This window comes from Peromyscus eremicus, chromosome 8a, assembly GCF_949786415.1.
Source record: "Peromyscus eremicus chromosome 8a, PerEre_H2_v1, whole genome shotgun sequence".
Classification (NCBI taxonomy): domain Eukaryota; kingdom Metazoa; phylum Chordata; class Mammalia; order Rodentia; family Cricetidae; genus Peromyscus; species Peromyscus eremicus.
Genome location: NC_081423.1, coordinates 43,838,929 through 43,863,782, shown reverse-complemented (window position 1 = coordinate 43,863,782; position 24,854 = coordinate 43,838,929). Strand labels below are relative to the sequence as shown.

The 24,854-nt window shown below is 44.4% G+C and overlaps 1 protein-coding gene across 2 annotated transcripts in view; it reads left to right on the top strand.

Moving 5' to 3' along the window:
• The window catches only part of Top3a (DNA topoisomerase III alpha), a 42,522-nt gene that overhangs the window by 8,178 nt on the left and 9,490 nt on the right, over positions 1–24,854 (top strand). For both annotated transcript variants that reach the window (XM_059270820.1, XM_059270819.1), the window contains 14 exons: positions 6,741–6,800; positions 9,220–9,293; positions 10,139–10,214; positions 12,725–12,833; positions 13,927–14,070; positions 14,178–14,348; positions 14,610–14,710; positions 16,754–16,828; positions 18,515–18,597; positions 20,514–20,721; positions 21,954–22,139; positions 22,265–22,394; positions 23,537–23,650; positions 23,748–23,913. In XM_059270820.1, coding sequence (XP_059126803.1) covers positions 6,741–6,800; positions 9,220–9,293; positions 10,139–10,214; positions 12,725–12,833; positions 13,927–14,070; positions 14,178–14,348; positions 14,610–14,710; positions 16,754–16,828; positions 18,515–18,597; positions 20,514–20,721; positions 21,954–22,139; positions 22,265–22,394; positions 23,537–23,650; positions 23,748–23,913 — 1,697 coding nt within the window. The remainder of the gene's footprint in view (positions 1–6,740; positions 6,801–9,219; positions 9,294–10,138; positions 10,215–12,724; positions 12,834–13,926; positions 14,071–14,177; positions 14,349–14,609; positions 14,711–16,753; positions 16,829–18,514; positions 18,598–20,513; positions 20,722–21,953; positions 22,140–22,264; positions 22,395–23,536; positions 23,651–23,747; positions 23,914–24,854) is intronic.

Below are 24,854 nucleotides of genomic sequence, written 5' to 3'. Positions count from 1 at the left end.
AGCAAAAACGCCACGCTCAACAGTGGTACCTGAGTTCCCTGTGTCCCATCCTCCCTCACTAGTGGCCATGAGGAAGGGAGGCCTATCTGACTAGCCACTTTCACCCACATACTCTACCTTACTTTAATACCCTGTGACCTTGATGAATTCTTCCTGTATTTTGCCAAGTTAACTTTATCAAGAAACAACCAGGGGTCAGGGGAAAGCTGCCTATTTTGGCACAACCTTTTGGAGGTATAGTGGAAACTTTTAAGTTTTCTTTAGAACTCAGTTGGTACATTAAGTAAAACAGTGTTCCAAAACCAAGATCCCGTCATGGGGTCTGGAATACCTCCTTAGTCTGATATAGGAAATGTATTGGCCTTACCACGTGGCAGCAGGGGCACCCAAAGTCCATACACGAACACAGCCAGCCACCTCACCCTCTTTTTTTGTTTGTTTGCTTTTCAAGACAGGGTTTCTCTGTGTAACAACAGCCTTGGCTGTCCTGGAACTCACTCTGTAGACCAGGCTGGCCTTGAAAGCTCATAGGTCCGCCTGCCTCTGCCTCTGCCTCCCGAGTGCTGCAGTTAAAAGCGTGCACCACCACCTCCTGGCTTGTTTGTTTGTTTTGTTTTGTTTTTTCACGACAGAGTTTCTCTGTGAAACAGCCTTGACTATTCTGGAACTCACTTTGTAGACCAGGCTAGCCTTGAACTCTCAGAGATCCACCTGTCTCTACCCTGAGCTGTGGTGACCTAAAAATAGGTAAGGTCCTGTAGTTTGCACAGAGGGGAATTATAAGCTGGCCTTGAATTTGAAGTTGTGGCAATCTTCCTGTCTCAGTCTTCTAAATGCTGGAGTATGTACCATGGCCAGTTCACAGTAATGACTTTTCTATTGCATGTATCCTGCAACTTTGCTGGGTTTGTTTATTACCACTAATCAGCTTTGAGTTTGAGGACAGCCAGTGCTGCCTCTGAAACCCTGTCTTGAAAAAGATCATGTTGTCGAGCAGTGGTGACACACTCCTTTAAACCCAGCTCTCAAGGAGGCAGAGGCAAGTGGATGGATCTCTGTGAGTTCATGGCCAGCCTGGTCTACAGCGCAAGATCCAGGACAGGCAGGACTACACGGAGATCATGTTAAGCTGGGAGTAGTGGTGCATGTCTTTAATTCCAGCACTCAGGAGGCAGAGGAAAGGGGAGCTCTGAGTTCCAGGCAAGCTAGGCTACATAGTGAAACAGTCGTGTTGTCTGTAAATTTTTCTTTTCCAATCTTGTTGTCCTCTATTTCTTTGTCTTGCCAGTATTCTAGGATAGTGTTGAAAAGCAGGACCAAGAATGGTACTAGTGTTGTTACTGATTTTTTTTCTTTTTCCTTCTTTTTTTGAGACAGGGTTTATCTGTGTAGCTGTCCTGGAACTGTTACTGATCTTAACGGGAGAGTTTTCATCCTTTCACTCTGACATGTGTTAGCTTTATTAATGTTGAAGATATTTCTACTCTTAGTTGAATTGGGAAAGGGGATTGAATTCTAGCAAGGTGCTTTTTCTGCACGAATTGAGAGAAGTCTGGTAAGGTTTTTTGTCTCGTTTGCTTTTCTTAGTGTGTGTGTATATGAGGAAGGGGGAGTGCTTGCCCCATCAGGTGTGGGGATCGGGGACGACTTTGTGGAGCCAGGGTTCTCCTTCCATCCTTAGGTTGGTTCCAGGTGTCCAACTCTGGGTTGTGAGGCTTCCATGGCGGGGACTTTAACCTGCTAAGCCCTTGCACCACCCCAGGGAGATTAACGAGTGGCAAGAGTGTTGAAACTCTTGGGTTTCATAAAGTCACTGGCAGCCGAGTATTTGAAGAGTAAGAGGCAGGAGGTGGAAAGACAGCACCGAGCTCTCATGGGAGAAGCCAGAGTTCTGAACGCTGGGTAGTTTTGTAGTGATGGAGGGGAAGCGGGGTGGGGTTAAAGCAGGGTGGGGCTGGAGAGATGGGGCTGGAGGGATGCTCAGCACTCGAGAACACTGGCCGCTCTTGTAGAGGACCTGGGTTTGACTCCCAGTACCCATATGACAGTTCACAACAAATGGGAAATCAGATGTCCTCTTCTGACACTGGGTGTACATGGTATACAGACATACATGTAGGCAAAACATACGTATGCATAGAGCAAAAATAAATCTATAAAGAAATTTTAAATAAAGTAAAAGTTGACCATAATTTTGCAAATGTGGGTTCCTCTTGAAATTATAACTGAACACAAGTTTGAAATCTTGAATCTTGGTGAACACAAAGTCAAGAATAAGTGTAGTCAGAGTGGGGGTGGGGTGGAGACATTTATTGCCTACAGCAGACAAGAGCACAGTACAGTGCTCTTCTTAAACAAAGGAAGCATGGGGTTTTACTTAGGGAACCTCATATAGGGGTCAGCCCATTTTTAACCACATTCTCTAGGGAGTGTATTACTTCATATGCTCAATTTAAGGCCATAATTTAAAAAGAAAAGATAGACACTTTTTGGGCATTTAGCTCAAAATCATAAAACATACATAAAGGATGAAAGTGATGGAAAGAAATGCTTCTGAGCATGCTTAACATGCACCATAAAGAAAAGAATATTTGAAGGTGCATGTACCTTGTCTAGTGGCTAAGCAAATGTTGTTTTCCATTTGTTCCCATCTGCTGATTGACTTGTGTGTATATGTATGTCTGCATGTGAGCGTGTGCATGTGAGAGTGGAGGTGCCAGAAGAGTTCAGACAGCCGGGCGGTGGTGGTGCTCCCTTCAATCCCAGCACTCGGGAGGCAGAGGCAGGCGAGTTCGAGGCCAGCCTGGTCTACAGAGTGAGTTCCAGGACAGGCTCCAAAGCTACACAGAGAAACTTGGAAGAGTTCAGAAGAGTGTTCAGCTCACCTGGAGATGCAGGTTGTTGTAAGCCATCCAGTGGAGGTGCTGGCGACTGACCCTGTTACATCATCTCTCTCTTTCATTTCTTTTTTTTCTTGAAACAGTCTCACTGTGTAGCTCTGGCTGACCTGGAACTTATTCATTGTGAAGACCAGGCTGGCCTCAAAACCCACAGAGACCCACCTGGCTCTACTCCCGAGCGATGGGGTTAAAGCCATCACCACACCTGGCTTTTACTTTTCATCTTTTCTGGTTTTAATTTAAAATTTTGATGTGTGTGGGTGTTCTGCCCGCATGTATGTAAGTGTACCATGTGTGTGCCTAGTGCCCATGGAGGCCAGAAGAGGGCTCAAATCCTCTGGGTCTGGAGCTGCAGGCAGATGTGAGCCTCTGTGTGGTGCTGGGAATTGAACCTGGGTTCTCCAGAAGAGTTTACTCTTTTGATTTTTAATAAGACATCCTAAATGTAGTCTCTTTTGTGCAGTGTTTCCCAGGCATCCTCCCCACCCATTCTTTCCTCTCTGTGAGTTCAAGGCCAGCCGGTTCTCCAAAGCGAGTTCCAGGAAAGGCGCAAAGCTACACAGAGAAACACTGTCTCAAAAAACCAAAAAACAAACAAACAAACAAAGAAAGGAACCTAGTAATGGAATCATAAAGTATATCTTTTTGTTCTTGTTTTTTGAGTGCTGGGAATAAAGGAATACACCACCTCCTCCCGGCCATAAAGTACATTCTTTATGCTAGTTTACTACAGTAGACAAGGCATGGTGATGCACACCTGTTATCCCAGCACTAGCAAGGTAGAAGCAGGAGGGTAAGTTCAAAGTCATCCTTGACTACAGAAGTTTGAGGCCAGCCTAGGCTATAGGAGTCTCTTGTCTTTAAAACAAAGTTTACTAGATAGCTATTAATATCAGGGTTACCTTTTGAGGGCTCTTGATCTCACTGATTAAAGAAGATGTTTACTCTTTTGATTTTTAAATTGTATGTGTGTGTGTGTTTTGCTCTTATGTATGTCTGTACCACATGCGTGCTTGGTGCCTACAGAGGTCAGAAAAGGGTGTCAGGTCCCTTGGAACTGGAGTTACAGATGGTTTTAATCAACAATGTGGGTGCTAGGAATTGAACCCGGGTCCTCTGCAAGAGCAGCCAGTTCTCCTAACTGCTGAGCCATCTCTCCAGCCTCTGACTACTACTACTACTATTTCTTTTTCTTTTCTTTTTTTTTTCCCCCTGGTTTTTGGAGACAGGGTTTCTCTGTGTAGCTCTGGCTGTCCCGGAACTCACTCTGTAGTTCAGGCTGGCCTTGAACTCAGAGATCCACCACCCGGCCCTCCTCCTTCTCCTCCATTCACATACATAAAAGAAAGAAAAGAACGAATGAATGAGACCAAATTATTATAGAAAAACAATATAGAGGAGTCAGAAACTATTCTATTACATGATTTCCTTTTTTGGTTGTTTTTCTTAGTTTGAGCTTTTATTTTATTTTATTTTAAGCCCAGGTTTCACGTAACCAGGTTGGCATTGCACTCCTTATATAGTTAAAGATAACCTTAAATTCATGATCCTTCCATCTTCACATCTCAAGGTTTGGGTTTAAAGGTGTGTATCATCCCACTCAGCATTTTTATTGTGTTTGGGGTTTGAGTACATGCATGAGTGCATGCCTACATGCCTCTGTGTGTGTGTGTGTGTGTGTGTGTGTGTGTGTGTGTGTGTGTGTGTGTGTCTTAGTCACTGTTCTGTTGCTGTGAAGAGACACCATGACCAAGGCAACTCTTATAAAAGAAAGCATTTAATTGGGAGCTTGCTAATAGTTTCAGAGGGTTAGTCTATTATTATGGTTGGGAGCATGATAGCGCACAGGCAGGCATGTATGAAGCAGTAGCTTTACATCCTTATCTATAGGCAGCAGACAGAGAGACTGGGCCTCAGAAACCCTCTAAGCCCCCAGTGACACACTTCCTAATCTTTTCAAAGAGTTCTACTCCCTGGTGACTAATCATTAAAATATATGCGTCTGTGGGGGCCATTCCCACTCAAACCACTACATTTTGTATATGCAAACGTGTGTGCACATGGAGACTAGAGGATGATGTCTGATGTTTTCATTTATTGCTTTTCACCTTGTTTTTTTTTTTTTTTGACATGTCTCTCATTGAACATGGAACCCACCCTTGACTAGGCTAGCTGGCCAGAAAATTCTAGGGATCCTCCTGTCTCTGCTTCCCTGTCCCCAGGGTCAGGGTCACAGGGGCACTACACCAGCACCCAGCTGGGGACATTGGTGCAGGGGATCCAAACTCAGTTCCTCATGGTTGGTATGGCAAACACTTGACTGACTGACTATGCCCAGTCGAACCCAGTATCTTTTAAACTTTTTACCTTGAGACAGGCTCACTAGGCTGCCCAGGACCACCTTAAACTTTCAATCCTACAACCTAGGCTTTAGAAGTATCTGGGATTATAAGCCTAGGCTACCCAGCCTTTTCCTAGAGTTAGTCAAAATTGTACTCCTAGTTATCAGATAGTGGTGATTTCCCTTTCAAAATCTGGCCTGGCTGGGCGGTGGTGGCACACGTTTTTAATCCCAGCACTCAGGAGGCAGAGCCAGGCAGATCTCTGTGAGTTCGAGGCCAGCCTGGTTTACAGAGCAAGATCCAGGAGAGGCACCAAAGCTACACAGAGAAACCCTATCTCAAAAAAAAAAAAAAAAAAAAAAAAAAAAAGCCCTTATAGGTTTAAGAGTATAGCCATGTATGCTTCAAGCCCTGGTTCCATTCCCAGCACACCAAAAAAGAAAAAAAAAAAAAAAAAAAAAAAAAAACACGTACCATTTTGCCTCCAAGACCAATTTACCTAGTGTTCCACACAGAAAATGTCTTTTTGAGGCTGAAGGACAGTCTTCTGTTGTGTTCCTTCTGGGCCCCTGAGTGTGTCACAGTCTCCAGGCAGCCAGCCTTCCTGCTGTATTCTGTGTCCATACAGCAGCTGTAAGCTGCTGCAGCTGACTGGTTTGAGGGCTGAGGAGGGGAGTTGGGTACTGAGAGGGTCTTGTTCCTTCCTAACTGTAGCTGAAGAATGGGTTTTCAGAATCGGAAGAAACCTCAAAAACGACTTTATTTAGGCATAAATTGAGGGTCAGAAAAGTTAGTAACATTAGTTAGAAGTTTTTTGGTTTATTGGTTGTATAACCTTGAAATAGCAAAAATGTAGAGAGAGGAAGGAACAGATGGACAAGATTTGCTATTGATTTGTCACGTGACCTTGGACAAGTCTACTTACTCATCTGCATTGTTGGTTTGATTCAGAATTTAACTTCTAGCATACAGACTCCATAGATTTAATGCTTGGTAGCTATATTAATAAATGATCTTAATTATTTAGCCTAGTTTTTTTTTTCTTTTTTCTTTTTCATTTGAGACAGAGTCTCCCTATGTAGCCCTTGGTGTCCTAGAACTCACTATGTAGTCCAGGCTGGCCTTTGCCTCTGCCTCTGCCTCCTGAGTGCTGGGATTGAAGTCATGTGCCACCACACACAACTGGTGATTGAACCTGTGGCTTTGTGCACTCGAGGCAAACTGTCTTCTATTGAGCTACAGCCCAACCTGTTTAATCTTTGTTTAGGAAATAGTATTTTTGTTTGTTTGTTTAAACTTGGTCTCTGTAGCCCAGGCAGTCTTCAAACTCATTTAACTCATAGCCTCTTGAATGCTGGTGTGTCAAGTTGCATTTGCTTTTTTTTAGTATCCTCTTCTCCCATTCTGTGGGTATTACTCGTTCTTTATGTTGAGGAGTCATTTGTTTTTTTTTTAATATGATTTGAAATTTTTTACATATTTTTCTTGTGCTTTACAGAAAGAAGGCCTTTCTAAATTCAATAAGATTTATGAATTTGACTATCATCTGTATGGACAGGTAGGTACTAACGTGTTTCCATCATAAAGCTGACGTATAAGACTGGCATGGTGGCTAGCCTGTAATATAATCCTAGCATTTGGGAAGCTGAGGCAGGAGGGTTATTTTTAAGTTACAACCAAGTCTTAGGGTAACTACTGCTGATGAAACACCATGACCAAAGCAACTGATAAAGGGTTTATTCACGTTTTGCTTCCACATCACAGTTTGTTGTTCTTGTTTGGTTTTGTTGTTGTTGTTGTTGCTGTTGTTGTTGTTTGGGTTTTTCCAGACAGGGTTTCTCTGTGTAACAGTTTTGGCTGTCCTGGAACTCTTTGTAGACCAGGCTGGCCTTAAACTCACAGAGATCTGATTTAAGGTGTGTGCCACCATCTCTAGGATCTCTATCACAGTTTATCATCAAAAGAAGTAAGAGCAGGAACTCAAACAGGGCAGGAACCTGGAGGCAGAAGCTGATGCAGTGTCCATGAAGGGGTGCTGCTCATTGGCTTGCTCCCCATGACATGCTCAGCCTGCTTTCTTATACAGCCCAGGACTACTAGCCCAGGGGTGACCCCACCACAATGGGCTGGGCCCTCCCTTATCATTTTTTTTCTTTTGTTTTTTTGAGACAGGGTTTCTCTGTGTAGCCCTGGCTATTCTAGAAATCACTCTGTAGACCAGACTAGCCTCAACTTAGAGATCTGCCTGCCTCTACATCCCAGGTTCTAGGATTAAAGGTGTGCGCCACCACTGCCTGGCAATAGCTGGATCTTATGAAGGCATTCTCTCAATAAGACTCTAGTTTGTGTCAAGTTGACATAAAACTAGCCAGAACACCAGGGCTATGTAGTGTGTCCCTGTTTCAAAAAAATGAAAGGGGCTAGTAAGATGACTCAGCAGGTAAAGACTCTTGCTTCCAAACCTGATGACCTGAATTCAACTTGTGGAACACACATCGTGGAGGGAGAGAACCAATTGCTGACACTTGTCTTTACCTCCACATAGTAAATTAATAAGTTAAGTAAAATAAATATATATGAACAAGTAAAGGAAAAGAAGCTGACATGTCCTTGAAGATCTCTACATCCTCTCTAAATTGCTTGTATTTTACCTAAGTTATAAAGGTCCAGCAGGTGGTGTTGGTGGCTCAGGCCTTTAATCACAGCACTCGGGAGACAGAGGCAGGGGGATCTCTGTGAGTTTGAGGCCAGCCTGGTCTACAAAGTGAGTTCCAGGGCACAGAGAAACCTTGTCTTAGAAAAACCATATATTTATATATAGTCTGTGGTTACAGGTGATAATGTAGTCTATGTAATTGAAGATTGCCTTGAATTACTGATCATTCTGCCACTGCCTCCTAAGTGCTCAGAGTACACACATACACCTTCATGTCTAGTTTATACAATGCTGGAGACTTTATACAATGCTCTGGGCTTCACTCATGCTAGGCCAGCACTCTACCAACTTTGCTATGTATCTCCATTTCTGATAATTTTATAACATAAGAAGATATCTTTTCAATAGAATTTGGTCCTGTCTCCACTGTTTAACAAGAAAGAAGCTAATATACAGTACTTTGAAGACCTCATTTGTCTACTACACACATTCCAAAATGTTGTGTTGGGAAAAGAACATGGGGCCTCAAACTGAGTACTTAACCACTCAGTGACAGTTACAACTCTTGTCCCTGAGATTTTTTTTTTTTTTTTCAATCTCACTAAGTAGTCCTGAGTGGCCTGGAACACAAAGAGATATAACTTCCTCTACCTCTCAAGTGCTAGGATCAAAAGCATGTGCCACCTGAGGAAATCTTAAATGATCCAAAAGGCATCATGGAACTGATATTAGAATGGTGATTGTTGGGGCTGGAGAGGTGACTCAGCAGTTAAGAGCACTTGGTGCTCTTGCAGAGGACCCAGATTCTCTTCCCAGCACCCATACAACCATCCTAAACTCTAGTTCTAGGGAATCTGGTACCCTCTTCTGACCTCCATGAATACCACACATGCACATGGTGCGCATATATACAGGCAAAATAATCCATACACATAAAGTAAAATAAATACATTTTTAAAAAATAAACCATGGTAGTGAGGCATTGTGACACGCACCTTTAATCTCAGCAATTGGGAGACAGGGGTGGGTGGATCTCTGTAAGTTTGTGGCTAGCCTGTTCTACATAGGCAGGTCCAGGACAGTGAGGACCAAAGAGAGAGAGAATGAATGAGAGAGAATGTGAATGGTGATTGTGCCCCATTGGAAAAACCATATATTTATATATGGTCTGTGATTTTGACTTTGCAGTTAAGTTTGTGGTCCTTTCTTCTCCGTCAGCTGCGTTTGTCCTTAGGTCTGTTCATTGTCTCTTCTCCTTTCTATTGAATGATTGGCAAAGTGTAACTACAGAAAGACTAACTTTCGTTTTGTTGTTACTCAGAATGTTACTATGATAATGACTTCAGTCTCTGGACATTTGCTGGCTCATGATTTCCAGATGAAGTTTCGGAAATGGTCAGTAAAATTAGTATGGGAAGTAAGTTGTGAAAAATTACAGGGATTTTGAAGCATGTTGATGTTATGATGTCATTTATAATAATTTGCAAATACTAATTTATAATTCTAAAATTACCTAGGGTTATATGACCTGCTGTAAGTTTTTATCATACCTTTAGAATAAATACCCACTTTAATGTGTTTCCCTAAGTAGACTCTTCAGTGAAGTCTAGATTGCATTTATTCCATTGCAGATGTGCATGAATGGGCTCCCAAGTTTCCTTTTTTTCGTTGTTTATTTGTTTTTTGAGACAGTGTTTCTCTGTGTAGTTTTGGTGCCTTTCCTGGATCTCACTCTGTAGACCAGGCTGGCCTCAAACTCACAGAGATCCGCCTGGCCTGACTCCCGAGTTTCTTGTCTGCATCTCCTGTTAATCTGCTTGGGAGAGTGGACAGTGTGTTATGCAGAAACTCATAGCTTTACTTTTAATCTTCTGACCACTTTTCCTTTCCTCTCTTTTGAGACATGGTCTATCTCCAGTCTTTCTGACTAATATTTCCAAGTACTGGATGTCTGGCACATGCTACCTTGCCTAGCCTTATTTTTTTGGTTCTGGTTTGGTTGTTTTTTTGGGGTTTTTTTTTTTTTTGAGTCATGGTCTGCTATGCTGCTCAGGCTGGCTTTGAATCCCTGGGATCTAGTGATTCTTCTGTTTGGCCTTCTGAATAGCATCTCTGTCTCCAGCTCTCTAGGCCATTTCCTAGGAGAGGACAGCCTGTGTGCCTGCTGTAGTTATACATTCCTAATGTAGGGTTCTCTGTCCCTTGTTAGTAAAGGCTTTGTGTTTTTGTTTCTATTCTAGGCACAGCTGCAATCCCCTAGTCCTCTTTGAAGCAGAAATTGAAAAGTACTGCCCAGAAAATTTTATAGACATCAAGGTAAGATCTTTGGAATATATGTGACACTGAGATTAAAACAACTACAAGTCATTGAACTGAATGATTTCTTCATTTTCAATGCATTGGAATTTCCTACCAACCTCAGTATTTATTTGAGATAGAATCTCACTATGTAACCTTGGCTGGCCTGGAATACAGTATGTAGACCAGACTAGCCCCAAACTCATAGAGATCCACCTGCCTCTGCTGGGATTAAAGTGTGCACTACCACGCCCAACCAGTATCATGACTTTAAAATGTTTTTTCCACCCATTGTATAAATGAAGTGTTTCATTTTGTTTTGAAGACATGGTCTTGCTATGTAGCCCAGGTTGGCCTCAGCGTGCACGGATACTCCTGTCTCTTCCTCGCAAAGTGCTAGGATGACAGGCATGAGCCACCTAAGTAAGAACCCAAGGAACTTTTAAAATGAAATTCAAGGAATAAATGTTACTAAATAATTAATTCTAGCCCCCATCTCACCCTTAGGTAAACTCTAAAAGCTTCAAAGTAAGATGGAGTAATATGGACCCACATCTCTTCCTTCCAAGGGAGAGACAGGAAGATCATTGCCAGTTCAAGGCCAGTGAGGACTACTTAGCAAGACCTTGTCTTGAAAAAAAAGTATAATTGGTTGTTTAAAAGTAAATTGTTATGAAGCAGAGGCAGGTAGACCTCTCAGTTTGAGACCAGCCTGGTCTACATAGCAAGTACCAGGTCAACCAGGACTCCATACTGAGACCCTGTCTCAAAAAGGAAAACTGTCAGCCAGGCAGTGGTGGTGCACACCTTTAGTCCCAGCACTCAGGAGGCAGAGACAGGCAGATCTCTGTGAGTTCGAGGCCAGCCTGGTCTACAGAGTGAGTTCTAGGACAGCTAGGACTACACAGAGAAACCATGTCTTTAAAAAAAAAAGAAAAGAAAAAAACTGTCAGGTCAGGAAAAGCCTGGTGGCCTAGGTTCACTGCTAGGAACCAATGTAGAGATGGAAAGGGAGCTTGATTTGGCTCAGTGCTGAAAAGTGTTTCCTGTTCTTCCAAAGTACCCAAGTTCAGTCCCCAGCATCCAGGTGAGCTGCTCTCCAATGCTTGTAACTTCAGCTCCAAGGGATCTAACGTCCTCTTCTAGACTCTGAAGGCACCCCCACACCTGTGTATATATTCACACAGAAATACACATATACACAAATGAAAAATATATTAAAAAAAAACAGGCTGGAGAGATGGCTCTGTGGTTAAGAGTACACACAACTCACACTTCAGGCAGCACACAACCACCTGTAATTCCAGTTCTAGGAGATCTAATACTTCCAGCCCCTTCAGGCATTGCCTTCAAATACACATAATCCACACACCAACACACACATATACACATAATTAAAATTAATAAAAAAATTTTAAATATTTTTTAAGGTGAAAGGACAGAACTGATTCCACAAAGTTGTTGTGTGGCATCTACATGCCCTCCCACACAATAATAATAATAATAATAATAATAATAATAATAATAATAATAGGGGTGGGAGGGTGAATTACCAGTTCAAGGCACTTAGTTCTAACTGGGAAAGTTTTATTATTGTGAAACTCAGGGAACAGGCCTAAGAATGTAGCTCATTTTGTAGAATGCTTTCCTATTATGTAAGAAGTCCTGGATTAATCTAGATGCTCCATAAACCAGGTGTGATAGCACACACCTGTAACCCCAGCAAGGGAGAGACGGAGACATAAGGAGCTAGAGTTGAAGATTATCTTCAACTATGTAGGCAGTGCTAGACCAGCCTAAGCTGCCTTGTCTGGGGAGGGGGTTAGGAAGGAACTTACCCAGTGACCGAAACTTGATCAGAACTGATGGTAGAAGTATTTCACAGCCGAGTTCTGATTTTATCATACTGATGAAGTTGTGTGAAACCCTCGGTCTTCTATATATACCCAGGTCTGGGATTGTAGCAGAAACCATACATATCATGAGCAATTTTCTCTGCTCTGTGCCCCCACCTCCCCCCAAAGTTTGAATACTCCAAGACCAGTGCTGATCCTCAGTCCCATTTCTTGATGGACTCTGTTGTTGTTTTGTTTTTGTTTCTGTTTGAGTTTTTTGTTTGTTTGGTTGGTGGTTGGATTTTGTTGTTTACTTTTGAAGCATGGTTTCACTCTGTAGCCCAGGCTAACCAGAAACTCATAGTGGTCTACCTCAGTGTAATCCAGTGCTGGGGTTACAGACATGAGCTATGTTGCCTAGCTAAGTCAGGTTTCTTTCTTTAAATTTAACTTAATATTGTTTTATGTGTATAGGTATTTTGCCTTCGTGCTTGTCTGTGCACCACATGCATGTCTGGTGCCCCCGAGGCTAGAGGAGGGTCAGATCCCCTGGAACAGGTGGCTGTGAGCTGCCGTGGGTTCCTCTGGAAGAACAGCCACGGAGCCATCTCTCCAGCCTCCTAAATCAGATTCTTTAGTGGAAAGGAGCCCAGTAACTTCCCTGCTGACTGCACTTTCCCCTTGTAATTTCAGAAGACTCTGGAACGAGAGACACAGCATTGTCAGGCACTGGTGATCTGGACTGACTGTGACAGAGAAGGTGAAAACATCGGGTTTGAGATTATCCATGTATGCAAGGCTGGTGAGTCTACTGCTGAGTGTCTCTGCTTGGGGCTCGTTAAGAGGGCTCTGGCCAAGTTCCTCCATACACAGAACCGTGCACATGCACATACATATCATTAAAAATAATATATATATATATATTGGTTTTGGAGACAGGGTTTCTCTGTGCAACAGTCCTGGAACTCACTCTGTAGACCAGGCTGGCCTCTCAGATATCCGACTGCCCCTGCCTCCCAAGTGCTGGGATTAAAGGTGTGTGCCACCACTGCCTAGCTTCCTAAAATAAAATTTTAAGAGCTCTTTTAACTGTTCAAGTTGTTCTTTTTCCTAAATTTAAGCCAAAAGATCCAAGTAAGACTTAAGTCTCAAAAAGTTCACCAAAAGTATCTTAGTTCAGCTGAAATTGACCCCACTGTCATTTCTGACAACACTTAAATTAAATTCTAGCCAGGCAGTGGTGGCGCATGCCTTTAATCCCAGCACCCGGGAGGCAGAGCCAGGAGGATCTCTGTGAGTTCAAGGCCAGCCTGAGCTACAGAGCGAGATCCAGGACAGGCACCAAAACTACACAGAGAAACCCTGTCTTGAAAAACCAAAAAATAAAATAAAATTCTAAAACCTTGCCCAGCCTGAATACAGGGGGAGGTGCTTGGTCTTAGGGCAGTTTGATATTCCATGCCTTGCTGATGCCCATGGGAGGCTGGCCCCTTTCTGAGCGCTTATGAAGGATGGATAGGTTGAGGGGGAGTGGAAGGGGAGGAGGGAGGGGTGGTGGCGTGGGGATGTGAAAGAAATAAATTTTTAAAAAGGATTATAATACCTTTTCCCTCTTTGCTATTTGTATTCCATTAATTTAAACTAATAGATGTTGTCATGGTTTAAGAAGAGCAGTTGCAAAGCCAGGTGGTATTGGTGCACGCCTTTAATCCCAGCACTCGGGAGGCAGAGGCAGGCTGATCTCTGTGAGTTCGAGGCCAGCCTGGTCTACCGAGTGAGGCCCAGGGCTGTTACACAGAGAAACCCTGTCTGGAGAAAGGAGGAGAAGGGCAGTTGCTTTTGTGCTGCTGTATTTTTGATTAAGTTTGGCGTCTGTGCTTCCTTCTCTCCTACAGTAAAGCCCAACCTACAGGTATTGAGAGCCCGTTTCTCTGAGATCACGCCCCGTGCCGTCAGGGTGGCCTGTGAAAACCTAACGGAGCCTGACCAGAGAGTAAGTGATGCCGTGGACGTGAGGCAAGAGCTGGACCTGAGGATCGGTGAGGAGCTAGATGGGGCTGCCATTGCCTGAGTGGCACCTTGCCGTTAGGTCCTGGGACCAAAAGTGACGTTATGCTTCATGCTCTCTTGTTCCCTCCTTTGGTAGGAGCTGCCTTCACACGGTTCCAGACCCTGCGGCTCCAGCGGATTTTCCCTGAGGTTCTGGCAGAGCAGCTCATCAGCTACGGCAGTTGCCAGTTCCCAACGCTGGGGTTTGTGGTGGAGAGGTTCAAAGCCATTCAGGCTTTTGTGCCAGAAGTCTTCCACAGAATTAAAGGTAAAGCCCTGAGGTTCTTTGCTCTGGGGTCTGCAGGCCCCAGGAAGATAAGGAGTCTGCAGAGCTTAGTGAAGGTTTGGTTATCGTTCGGCCTTGCTGCCCATCACCCTGCCCCGTCATAGTGTCAGAGTCTACTGAAAGTCCCTTACTATCTGGAACTCCTCCCTGAATGAAGAGCTTTGTTTTTCCCTGGAATGTATCATTTTCTGTCTGTCATATGGTGGCTTCTCTGAGACAGCTCTGTTTGTCTCTCCAATACAGTAACTCATGACCACAAAGACGGGACCGTGGAGTTCAACTGGAAAAGATACCGTCTCTTTAACCACACAGCCTGTCTTGTCCTGTATCAGCTCTGTATGGAGGTGAGGAGCTCTTGGAGAAGTGGTGTACGCACTCCCAGCAACTCTTTCCTGCTGTTTCCCGCTGGACTGTGCTTGCATGTTGGCTTAGAGTTTATACCTCCAGGGCCTGCAAGATGGCTCAGTGCCTGCTGCCAAGCCTGAAAACCTGAATTAAACCTTCGGGAACCAGATAGTGGAAGGAGAAAACCAACTCCTCAAGACTGCTGTCTGTGTTCCACATGTGAGCCTGTGTGTGTATGCGCGCGCATGTGTATGTGTGTGCTTGCTTGCTTGTGTGCATGCACATGCACACATCACTTTTTTAGGAACCAGCATGATTAGAAAGCCATGAAAACAGCACTAAACATGTGTAAAGTGGTCAGTTATGATGGTGCGTGCTTGTAATCCCAGCCCTTTGAGGCAGGTTCAAGGCCAGCATTGTGTATGTAGTGAGACCCTGTGTTGTGCAAGTGTTAGAAATTGATGGTGCTTCATAGACAGATACTGACATGAAATTACCTTAGAATGAGCTTTATTAGAGTTATAGGCTATGACCATGGCCAGCCGTAATGATGCTCATAAAATGGGACAGCATTAGAAGAGATTTAGTAACAGACTATAAGCAGCGTGACAGAATCTTAAAGGAAAGCCTTGGATTCTGGAAACAAAGGGCTGTTTTTGATTCTTACAGGTTAGTGTTTTGTTTTGTTTTGGACGGAGGAGGTATTCCACAGCACAAGTGGGGTCATGATTCAAAGGTGGTTCCTGGGGAATCTGGGATTTCTCCCCATAGACTCCCAGCTGAGGCCTGTGTTCTAACAGTCAGAACAGGAACTTGTAAGATCTTTGTCCTAAGGGAGGGGCTGCAGGAGGGAATGCCTGATTTGTGAGGCAGTGGTAGGTCCTGATCTAACAGCAAGGAGAGCTGCGTATAACAGTGCATGCACTTGGAAGGTGGAAGCAGGAGGATCAGCTCAACTCCTGCTGAGTTTGAGTCTAACCTGGGCTACATGAAACCAAGTCTCAAAAAAAAATTAAGTAGAACTTTTAGATAAAGTCAGAAATTTTAGAAGTAGATCGCTGAAATACATACTTTCAACAGAGATTAGGATGAGTCTTCTAAACCTGTTTATAGCTGGACCCCTGGATCTTGGAAGGAATTTAAACATTTGGCCCAACCTCCTTCCATTGGTCACAGAGGAAGTGCAAGTCACACATGAAGGAGGGAAATTTAGAAAACGATATCGCCAGGACAGAAATTGTTTATAGAGAAAGTCATAGAAGGTAACCTGGGGGTCGTGTGAGGACTGTTTATTCTAGATGATGTGAGGGTGACATTTGAGCAACTGAACTCTATCCCTAGGACCCACATAGTGGAAAGAAGAAACCACTTCCTGCAAGTTGTCCTCTGACCTTCACATGTGCTTATGACATGCACAAGTTGCCCCCCCACGTGCCTATAATAAATTAGGGTAATCATAAACATCCATTGCACTTCTGTTTGGCTATCATGTCAACTAAGTGGCAAGTGACAGACTTTGAGCTTCTTGGAAGAGCAGCTGGTTCCCACTCTTGTGAAAGAGAAATTTGGATTGTGATATACAAATCTCTTTAGGAAACCATTTAAGTTTATGTCCATTCACAGTGTCTTTGAAAGTTTTGCAGTTTGTGTTGTATAACTTTCATTGTTTATATCTCAAGTATGAAGGTATGTGATGCTAAGGTTGGAACCCTAGGCCTTATGCATGCTAGGCAAGTGCTCTGCCCCTGACTTACACTCCAGCCCTATTATCCTGAATTTAAAAAATAAAAAAATGTAACAGGAGCATGTGTAGGTTGAGGACTTGACTCAGATCATAGACTATGGAATTTCATCAGTTCTAGACCACTTACAGACTTGTGAAAATGTCTTTCAAGTCGGCTTGAGTAGGAAGAAAATAATGGCACCCAGTTTCAACTATGTGTAATACTATATGGGATGCTCCCCTGATCAAGGGCTGTAGCACAGGGGCTTGAGGTGGTATACTCCAGGCTAATGTGGGCTTTGTGTGCTTGATTTTCTAGGATCCCATGGCAACCGTGGTCGAGGTCAGGTCTAAGCCAAAGAGCAAGTGGAGGCCTCAAGCTTTGGACACTGTGGTATGTTCCAGATAGGTTGTTCCTGCTATTCCAGGCTCTGAGGAACAGTTACTTTCTGTTGTTGGGGCTACAGTTTTGCATGGACTATGGCCTAGTGGAAGGAAGGAATATCATTCAAATCTCAAGGCCACACAGAAAAACACTCGGAAGACCTGAGTTAGCTCAGCCTCTTAATACAACTGTTATATAAGGTATTGAAACCAAAAGAGGAACACAAGCGATCAATAATGCAATCTTTATATAATCACATAATTTTGATGTCTTATTGGTCCTTTTTTAAATTTTTGTTTATTTATTTTGATTTTTTTGAGATGAGGCCTCTAACGGGGTCCTAACTGTCCTGCAGCTCACTATGTAGACCAGGCTGGCCTTGAACTCAAAGATCTGCCTGCCTCTGCCTCCTGAGTGTGGGATTCAAGTCATGCACCACCATGCCCTGCCTTTGTCAGATTGTCAATGGAAAAGAACAGCTTACGGTATTAGAAAGCCTCAAACAAAGGGTGTTTTTCAGTGTCTAGTGGAAATTTTTGAGAGTTGAGTCATGTTTTCTTAAGTGTGGTTCTCACATTGCCTTTATTAGCTTCATTCTCTTGTCAGATTACTTATTAAAAAGACAGCTTTCGCTGGGCAGTGATGGTGCACGCCTTTGATCCCAGCACTCGGGAGGCAGAGGCAGGCAGATCTCTGTGAGTTCGAGGCCAGGCTGGGCTACACAGTGAGTTCCAGGAAAGGTACAAAGCTACACAGAGAAACTCTGTCTCGAAAAACAAAACAAAACAAAAATACAGATCTCAGTAGGAGTGGTAGCACTTGTTTGTGATCCTAGCTATCAAGGAAGCCAATGCTAGCTAAGGCTAGCCTGTGCTATATACAAAGCTCTTGTCTTTAAAAAAAAAAAAAAAATACACCATCTGGGGCCAGGCAGTGGTAGTGAATGCCTTTAATCCCAGCACTCGAGAGGCAGAGGCAGGCATATTTCTGTGAGTTCAAGGCCAGCCTGGTCTACAGAGTGAGTTCCAGGACAGCCAGGGCTATATAGAGAAACTGTTTCAAAAAGAAAAAAGGAAAGAAAGAAAAAACAACAACACCACACTATCTGGGCATAGTGCTATAAACCTGCCAACTCCTTGGGCAAGTATCAGCTGCACATTATGGTGAAGAACCACTCACTGGCTTCCTTAGGAAGATGTGATGGATGCCCGTGATCATAGCATTTGCAAGGTAGAGGCAGGAGAGTCAGGAGTTCAAGGACAGCTTGGAGTATATGAGATACTGTTTCAAACCAAAGAGAAAAGTATTTTTTTTAATTTATGTTTTTGTAGTTTTTTGAAACAAGTTTTACTATGTAGCCGTGGCTGGTCTGGACCTCACATAGACCAGGCTAACCTAGATCTCACAGAGATCTGCCCATCTCTACATTCCAAGCACCACCACACTCTTATTTGTGTTTTCTTGTTTAATTGGTTTTGTTGTTGTTCTTGTTAAAAATACATTTTAAACAAACAGAACCCCTACCAGTCGTGATCTGCCTGGCCGACCAATCCCAGGAGTCTTCCCTTGGGCGGTCTTCCCCCCTCTTGGCATGATGACTGTAGCTGAAGTGACAGGGCCAGACCTGCCTGAAGATGAATTAGGCGCTTGTGTTGAGCTCTGGCTCACAAGCTTCATCCTTCTATCTGTTGACAGGAGCTGGAGAAGCTGGCTTCTCGGAAATTGAGAATAAATGCTAAAGAAACCATGAGGATTGCAGAAAAGCTCTATACACAAGGGCAAGTATAAGAGCTCACAGAGCAATCTGAAACCACCCCTCCCCTGCCCTTCATGCTGGGAGTTTAATCCAGGGCCTTGCACACAGTAGGTAAGCATACTACCATTGTGCTAAATCCTGCTCTTGGCTCCTCAGCCATTCTCCTGGGTCCTGGCAAATGTCAGCCACCAGGAGCTGTTTGCCTGTTAGAATCCTCCTACCTCTGGGGTCAGTGAGTGCCCTAGCAGTGAAGTGTCCTTATTATCCACTTACCTCTGCTTGAGAACATGAAAGGTGGGTGGTCCAAATTGAGTGTTGTAAGTATAAAATGCACAGTAGATTTTAAAGATGTATGTGAAAATAAAACACAAAACATTCAAATTTCTTTCTTTTTTTAACACTAAGGATTAAATCTAGGTCATCCCTCACGCATGCTAGAATGCTAGACACTGCCACATGTCAACAGTTCTATCGAACAGTTTAGTGGGTTATATCGTTTCTTGTTTTGTTTTGTTTTGTTTTGTTTTTTGGTTATTCATCTTTATTTTATGCACATGAATGTTTTGCTTGTATGTATGTCTGTGCACCACATTTGTGCCTGGTGCCAGAAGAGGCCAAAAGAAGGAATTGGATCCCCTGGAATCGGAGTTACAGATAGATGTGAGTTTCCTTGTGGGTGCTGGGAATTGAACCCAGGTCTTCTGGAGGAACAGTCAGTGCTCTGAGACATCTTTCCAACATTTGGGCAACATTATTCTTAATATGCTTTAAGAAGTTGTAGAGGGCTGGACAGGTGGCTTAGTGGTTAAGAACACTAGCTACTCTTACAGAAGACCCAGGTTTGATTCCCAGTACCAGATGGCTCAAACCATCTGTAACTCCAGTTCCGGAGGATCTGACTCCCTCATCTGACCTCCGAGGGCCCCAGACATGTACCTGTTGCACATATATACACGCAGACAAAACATAAATAAGCCTAAAAAAATCTTTTAAGCTGGGCAGTGGTGGCTCACGCCTTTAATCCCAGCACTTGGGAGGCAGAGCCAGGTGGATCTCTGTGAGTTTGAGGCCAGCCTGGTCTATAGAGCGAGATCCAGGACAGGCACCAAAACTGCACAGAGAAACCCTGTCTCAAAAAACCAAAAAAAATGAGGCCGGGCGGTGGTGGTGCATGCCTTTAATCCCAGCACTCGGGAGGCAGAGCCAGGCGGATCTCTGTGAGTTCAAGGCCAGCCTGGGCTACCAAGTGAGTTCCAGGAAAGGCGCAAAGCTACACAGAGAAACCCTGTCTTGAAAAACAAAACAAAACAAAACAAAAAAAAAAAAAAAAAAAAAAACCACCAAAAAAATGAAAGAAAAATTATAGAGAGGCTGGAGAGATGGCTCAGTGGTTAAGAGCATTTGCTGCTCTTGCAGAGGACCTGGGTTCAATTCCCAGCACCCACATGGTGGCTCATAACCATCATCTCTTACTCCAAGTCCAAGGGATCCAATGCTGGCTTCTGGAAGCACCAGGCACAGTTATGGTGCACATGTGTACATATAAGTAAATCACATAAATAATAAAATAATAAAGTTAATTTTTAAAAATTATAGAAGAATGTGCTACTGGAACAGTGAAGTCCATTGAGGCTCACACCACACATGGTCCTTCTGTCAGACTGATTGTTAAGAGGGACCAGTGGTATACCCAGGCCACAAGGAACTGCAGAGTCTTAGGCCTTCATCCTACATTATGCTTCTGCTTTCTTCTCTGTATATTTCCAGGGTGACCTAGCAGGGAAGCCCGCTGCTTTTCACCCCTTAAGGGGCCTTATCTCCAACTGCCAGGTTAGGAAGTTGACGGTTCCATTGGCAGTGTCAGGTGGGTGGCTACAACTTCCAGTTACAAACCAATGAAAAGACCTACTCATGTCCTCTGGTGTACCTTTCTCTTAGGTACATCAGCTACCCCCGAACAGAAACAAACATCTTCCCCAAAGACTTAAACCTGTTTGCCTTGGTGGAACAGCAAACCCTGGACCCACACTGGGGAGGATTTGCTCAGAACATTTTAGAGCGAGGTGGCCCCACTCCACGAAATGGGAGCAAATCTGATCAAGCTCACCCTCCCATTCACCCCACCAAATACACCAGTGGCTTGCAGGTTAGTTTCTCTGCGTGTGAATCCTGCTGGAGCACAGTGCAGGTACAGGGTGGGCAGTAAGGCTGGACTTTGCTCTGTGGGCTTTGGGTTCTGGAAACAGTGATACCAAAATGTCTTTCATTTCAAGAGGGAGTCTTCAGTGAATCTGTTTTTGTATTACATTTCCAACTTTTGTGTTAAGACAAGCTCTCACTATGTAGACCAGGCTGACCTCAAGCTCAGAGATCCAACTGTTTCTACTCTCCAAGTGCTGGGATTAAAAGTATGTGCCACCATACCTAGTCTTAGTTATTTTTATTATATTTTATTCATTGTGGGGGAGGGGCACACATACCACAGCTTATGTGTGGAGGTCAGAATTCATTCAAAGGAAGTAACAGGAGATCTACACAGATAGTCATGTGTTTATATGCATGTTATGTGTTTACTGTTTAAAAATGATAACATTTGGGCTGGGGAGATGGAATAGGTAAATGAATCCTTAAAAGAGGAGTTGTGGCTGGGTGGTGGTGGTGCTCACTTTTAATCCCAGCTCTTGGGAGGCAGAGGCAGGTGGATCTGAGTTCAAGGCCAACCTGGTCTACAGAGTAAGTTCCAGGACAGCCAGGGCTACATAGAGAAACCCTGTCTCAAAAGGGGGTGGGGATGTGTTTGAGATATATGAGTGTCTCCTGGGCTTTTCTAGTAGGTGAGCCTCACTAAATCTTGCTTACCTGACTGATGGAATATTACCCCCACAAATCACTGCTTGAGTGCATGCGTGAAGGTAGCCCAAAGCTGTTGTGTCCAGCGCTGCCTGTCTCTGTTCAGAAAGTATCTGCTCATGTCTTGTTCTTCCACCTCGTTTCTGTTTATATGAGGCTCAGATCAGAGAAGCTGTTGCTTACCTTTGCCTGTTTAGGGTTGTGAATTTTTCCTTGTGACTTACACCTTTAATTCTGATACTCAGGAGGCAGAGGCAAGCAGATTTCTGTGAGTTCTAGGACAGGCAGAGTTCCGTAAGGAGACCCTATCTCACAAAAAAAAAAAAAAAAAAAAAAAAGAAACAAAAACCAACCTACAAGATGGTAGCTTCCCAGGACTCTCAGTGTTGCTGTGCTTGAGGAGCCCCGTGTTCCAGTCTGTGCCGACTTCCGGGTCACAGTGGCAGAAACCGAGTTGAAACTCCAGTGGTACTGTGCTCTTGGAGACATCCTATTCTGAAAGGAGTTTCACGCTCTCTCTTTTCTCAGGGAGATGAACGGCGACTATATGAGTTTATCGTTCGCCATTTCCTGGCTTGCTGCTCCCAGGATGCCCAGGGGCAAGAGACTACCGTAGAGATTGACATTGCTCAGGAACGCTTCGTAGCCCACGGCCTTGTAATTCTGGCCCGTAACTACCTAGATGTGTATCCCTATGATCACTGGAGTGACAAGGTGATGAGGAGGTGGGCCCCACCCAGGGAGGGGCAGAGTTGTGCTCCAGCCTTGTGTTGCTTGGTGGAGCAGGGCTGAACTCAGTGATGACAAACATCTGAACTCCACACCTGTTCCTCCCGTAGCTCCTCCCCGTCTATGAGCAAGGCTTCCGCTTTCAGCCCAGCACTGTGGAAATGGTGGATGGGGAGACCAGCCCACCCCAGCTGCTTACCGAGGCTGACCTCATTGCCCTCATGGAGAAGCATGGTATCGGTCAGTATCTGGTGTGGGGAGCTCATGGCTCTTGGGCATGTGGTAGGCCACGCATGACCTCCTCTCAGGGAAGGCAATCTATTCCTATCCCTCCCTATTCTACAATTTAAGTGAAGGGCTGGAGGGTAGTGAAGTGGCAGAGCACTTGGCTTCCATACACCAGGCTCTGATTCCGTCCCAAACCCCAACTTAAAAAGAGGAAACATTGACAACAAACCGGCAAAGGTTAACAACTTACCTAAGCTCAGCAAATGCGTACATTGCTAATATCTAGTACAAATAACCCCATGGCTAATGTGCTTTTTTAATTTGTTTTTGCAGTCTAGAGTCTTGTGCAAGCTAGGCAAGCACTGTGACACTGAGCCCGGGGACCCCAGTCCTCCCAGTGCTCTTGAACCCCACACCGCAGCATGTGTGTGATGATGTAGTGTTCATTATAACTCAAGAGTCAGGTGAGGGCATCTTAGGTCCTTTGGATTGGTAGTTCATTGTGATTAAAAACAAAGAACTCAACTGGGCGATGGTGGCGCACACCGTTAATCCCAGCACTCGAAGCCACCCTGGTCTGCAGAGTGAGTTCCAGGTTAGCCAGGGCTACACAGAGAAACCCTGTCTCAGAAAAAAAAGAACAAGTAACTCAAGTGCTGAGGCAAGAAGATCGCAAGTTCCAGGGCTGGACTGACAATTTAGGAAGTCCCTGCCTCAAAATTAAAAAGGAGTAGCATGGGCCTGTAATCCCAGCATTTGGGAGAAGGGTTTAAATGAGAAGTTGTAAGGCTGGGATTGACAATTCTGATGGGCCCTCGAGTGTTAGGAGGGAGGAGAGTCAAGGTGGCCTGTGAGATTACTAGTGTAAGTCAGATGTGAAGAAGAGATCTTACCTGCAAAATCTGCCCAGGCGAAAGATGTAAACGAGGTACCCACAGGCTGTGCTGGTGCTGCGGTCCGTATCACTCAGAACAGTGGGGACTTGAGATGGACATGGTGGCAAACACCTGCAACTCTAGCAGTTGGAATGTAGAGGAGGATTCATAGTTCAAAGACAGCCTTGGCTGCATAGCAAGTTCAAGGCCAGCTGGGACTCTACTAGACCCTGTCAGTGGTGATAACAATGACGATGATGATAAGGAAATGCTTTCTAGGTACTGATGCAACTCATGCAGAACACATTGAAACCATCAAAGCCCGGATGTATGTGGGACTCACCTCAGACAAGCGGTTCCTCCCTGGGCACCTGGGCATGGGACTTGTGGAAGGTAAAACAGGAGGGAGGCTGTGGTGGACAGTGGGGAGGCCAAGGTATCCAAGTTCCTGGTGGTGGTGTTTACCTCACAGCTCTGCTCTTTCCTGCAGGTTACGATTCCATGGGCTATGAGATGTCCAAGCCTGACCTCCGTGCCGAGCTGGAAGCTGATCTCAAGCTGATCTGTGAGGGCAAGAAGGATAAATTTCAGGTTCTAAGGCAGCAAGTGCAGAAATACAAGCAGGTTTTCATTGAAGCAGTGGCTAAGGCAAAGAAGTGAGTGCCAGACCCTGATCCCCATCCAAGTGGTCCTGTAGCTCCCAGCCATGCCGTACACTTCCCACAGAGGCCTGGGAGCCCCTGGGGAGGTTCAGCAGAATGAGGTGATACAGGCCCCACTGGTTCCTGTTCACCAGCTGCCCTGTGGCGGGGGGGGGGGGGGGGGGGGGGGGTAGCTACACAGCACTGTCCCTTGGATTTTCCTCTGAGTTTAGTTTATTCCTTTCTGAAGAAACTGTCTCTAATAGTTCGAGCCATTCTCTGCTCTTGATTCTACCTTGAATTAGGCAGCAGTCCTTTAAATCAGCTAATCCAAGTTCTAGTGTGGAATCAATCCATTCATTCTCTGGAGCATTTGGAGTAGTCAGTGAACAGAGTATATATTTTGTTAGAAATAATATGTTTTTGAGCTAAGGATGGTGGCTTCTGCGTGTCATCTTAGCGCTTGAGTGTTTAAGGCAGGAAGATTACCTGGATTACAAAATGATACCTGGTCGCAAAAAAAAAAAAAGGAAAAGTGGGCTGGAGAGATGGCTCAGCGGTTAAGAGCCATCTTCCAGAGGTCCTGAGTTCAATTCCCAGCAACCACATGGTGGCTCCTAACCATCTGTAATGAGATCTGGCTCCCTCTTCTGGCATGCAGGCAAACACTGTATACATAATAAATAAATCTTTTTTTTTTAAAAAAAGGAAAAGGTAGAAATAATATTTTCTATCCCTAATGCTATGATGATCATCAGCATACAAACATATTTAGTTTAATTTCCTGGCACACTTGGACTCTAGGATGATAATGTCTTTATTTGCCAGTCACCTGGCTGATGGAAATCACCTTTGAGCCATAAGCTGGGATTAGTTCCCAGGGGAGACTTTGGTGAGGCTAGAAGGTTAGTACTTTGAGCAGCTCTAGGGTGGTACCGAAGGTTAAGTTGGTCACC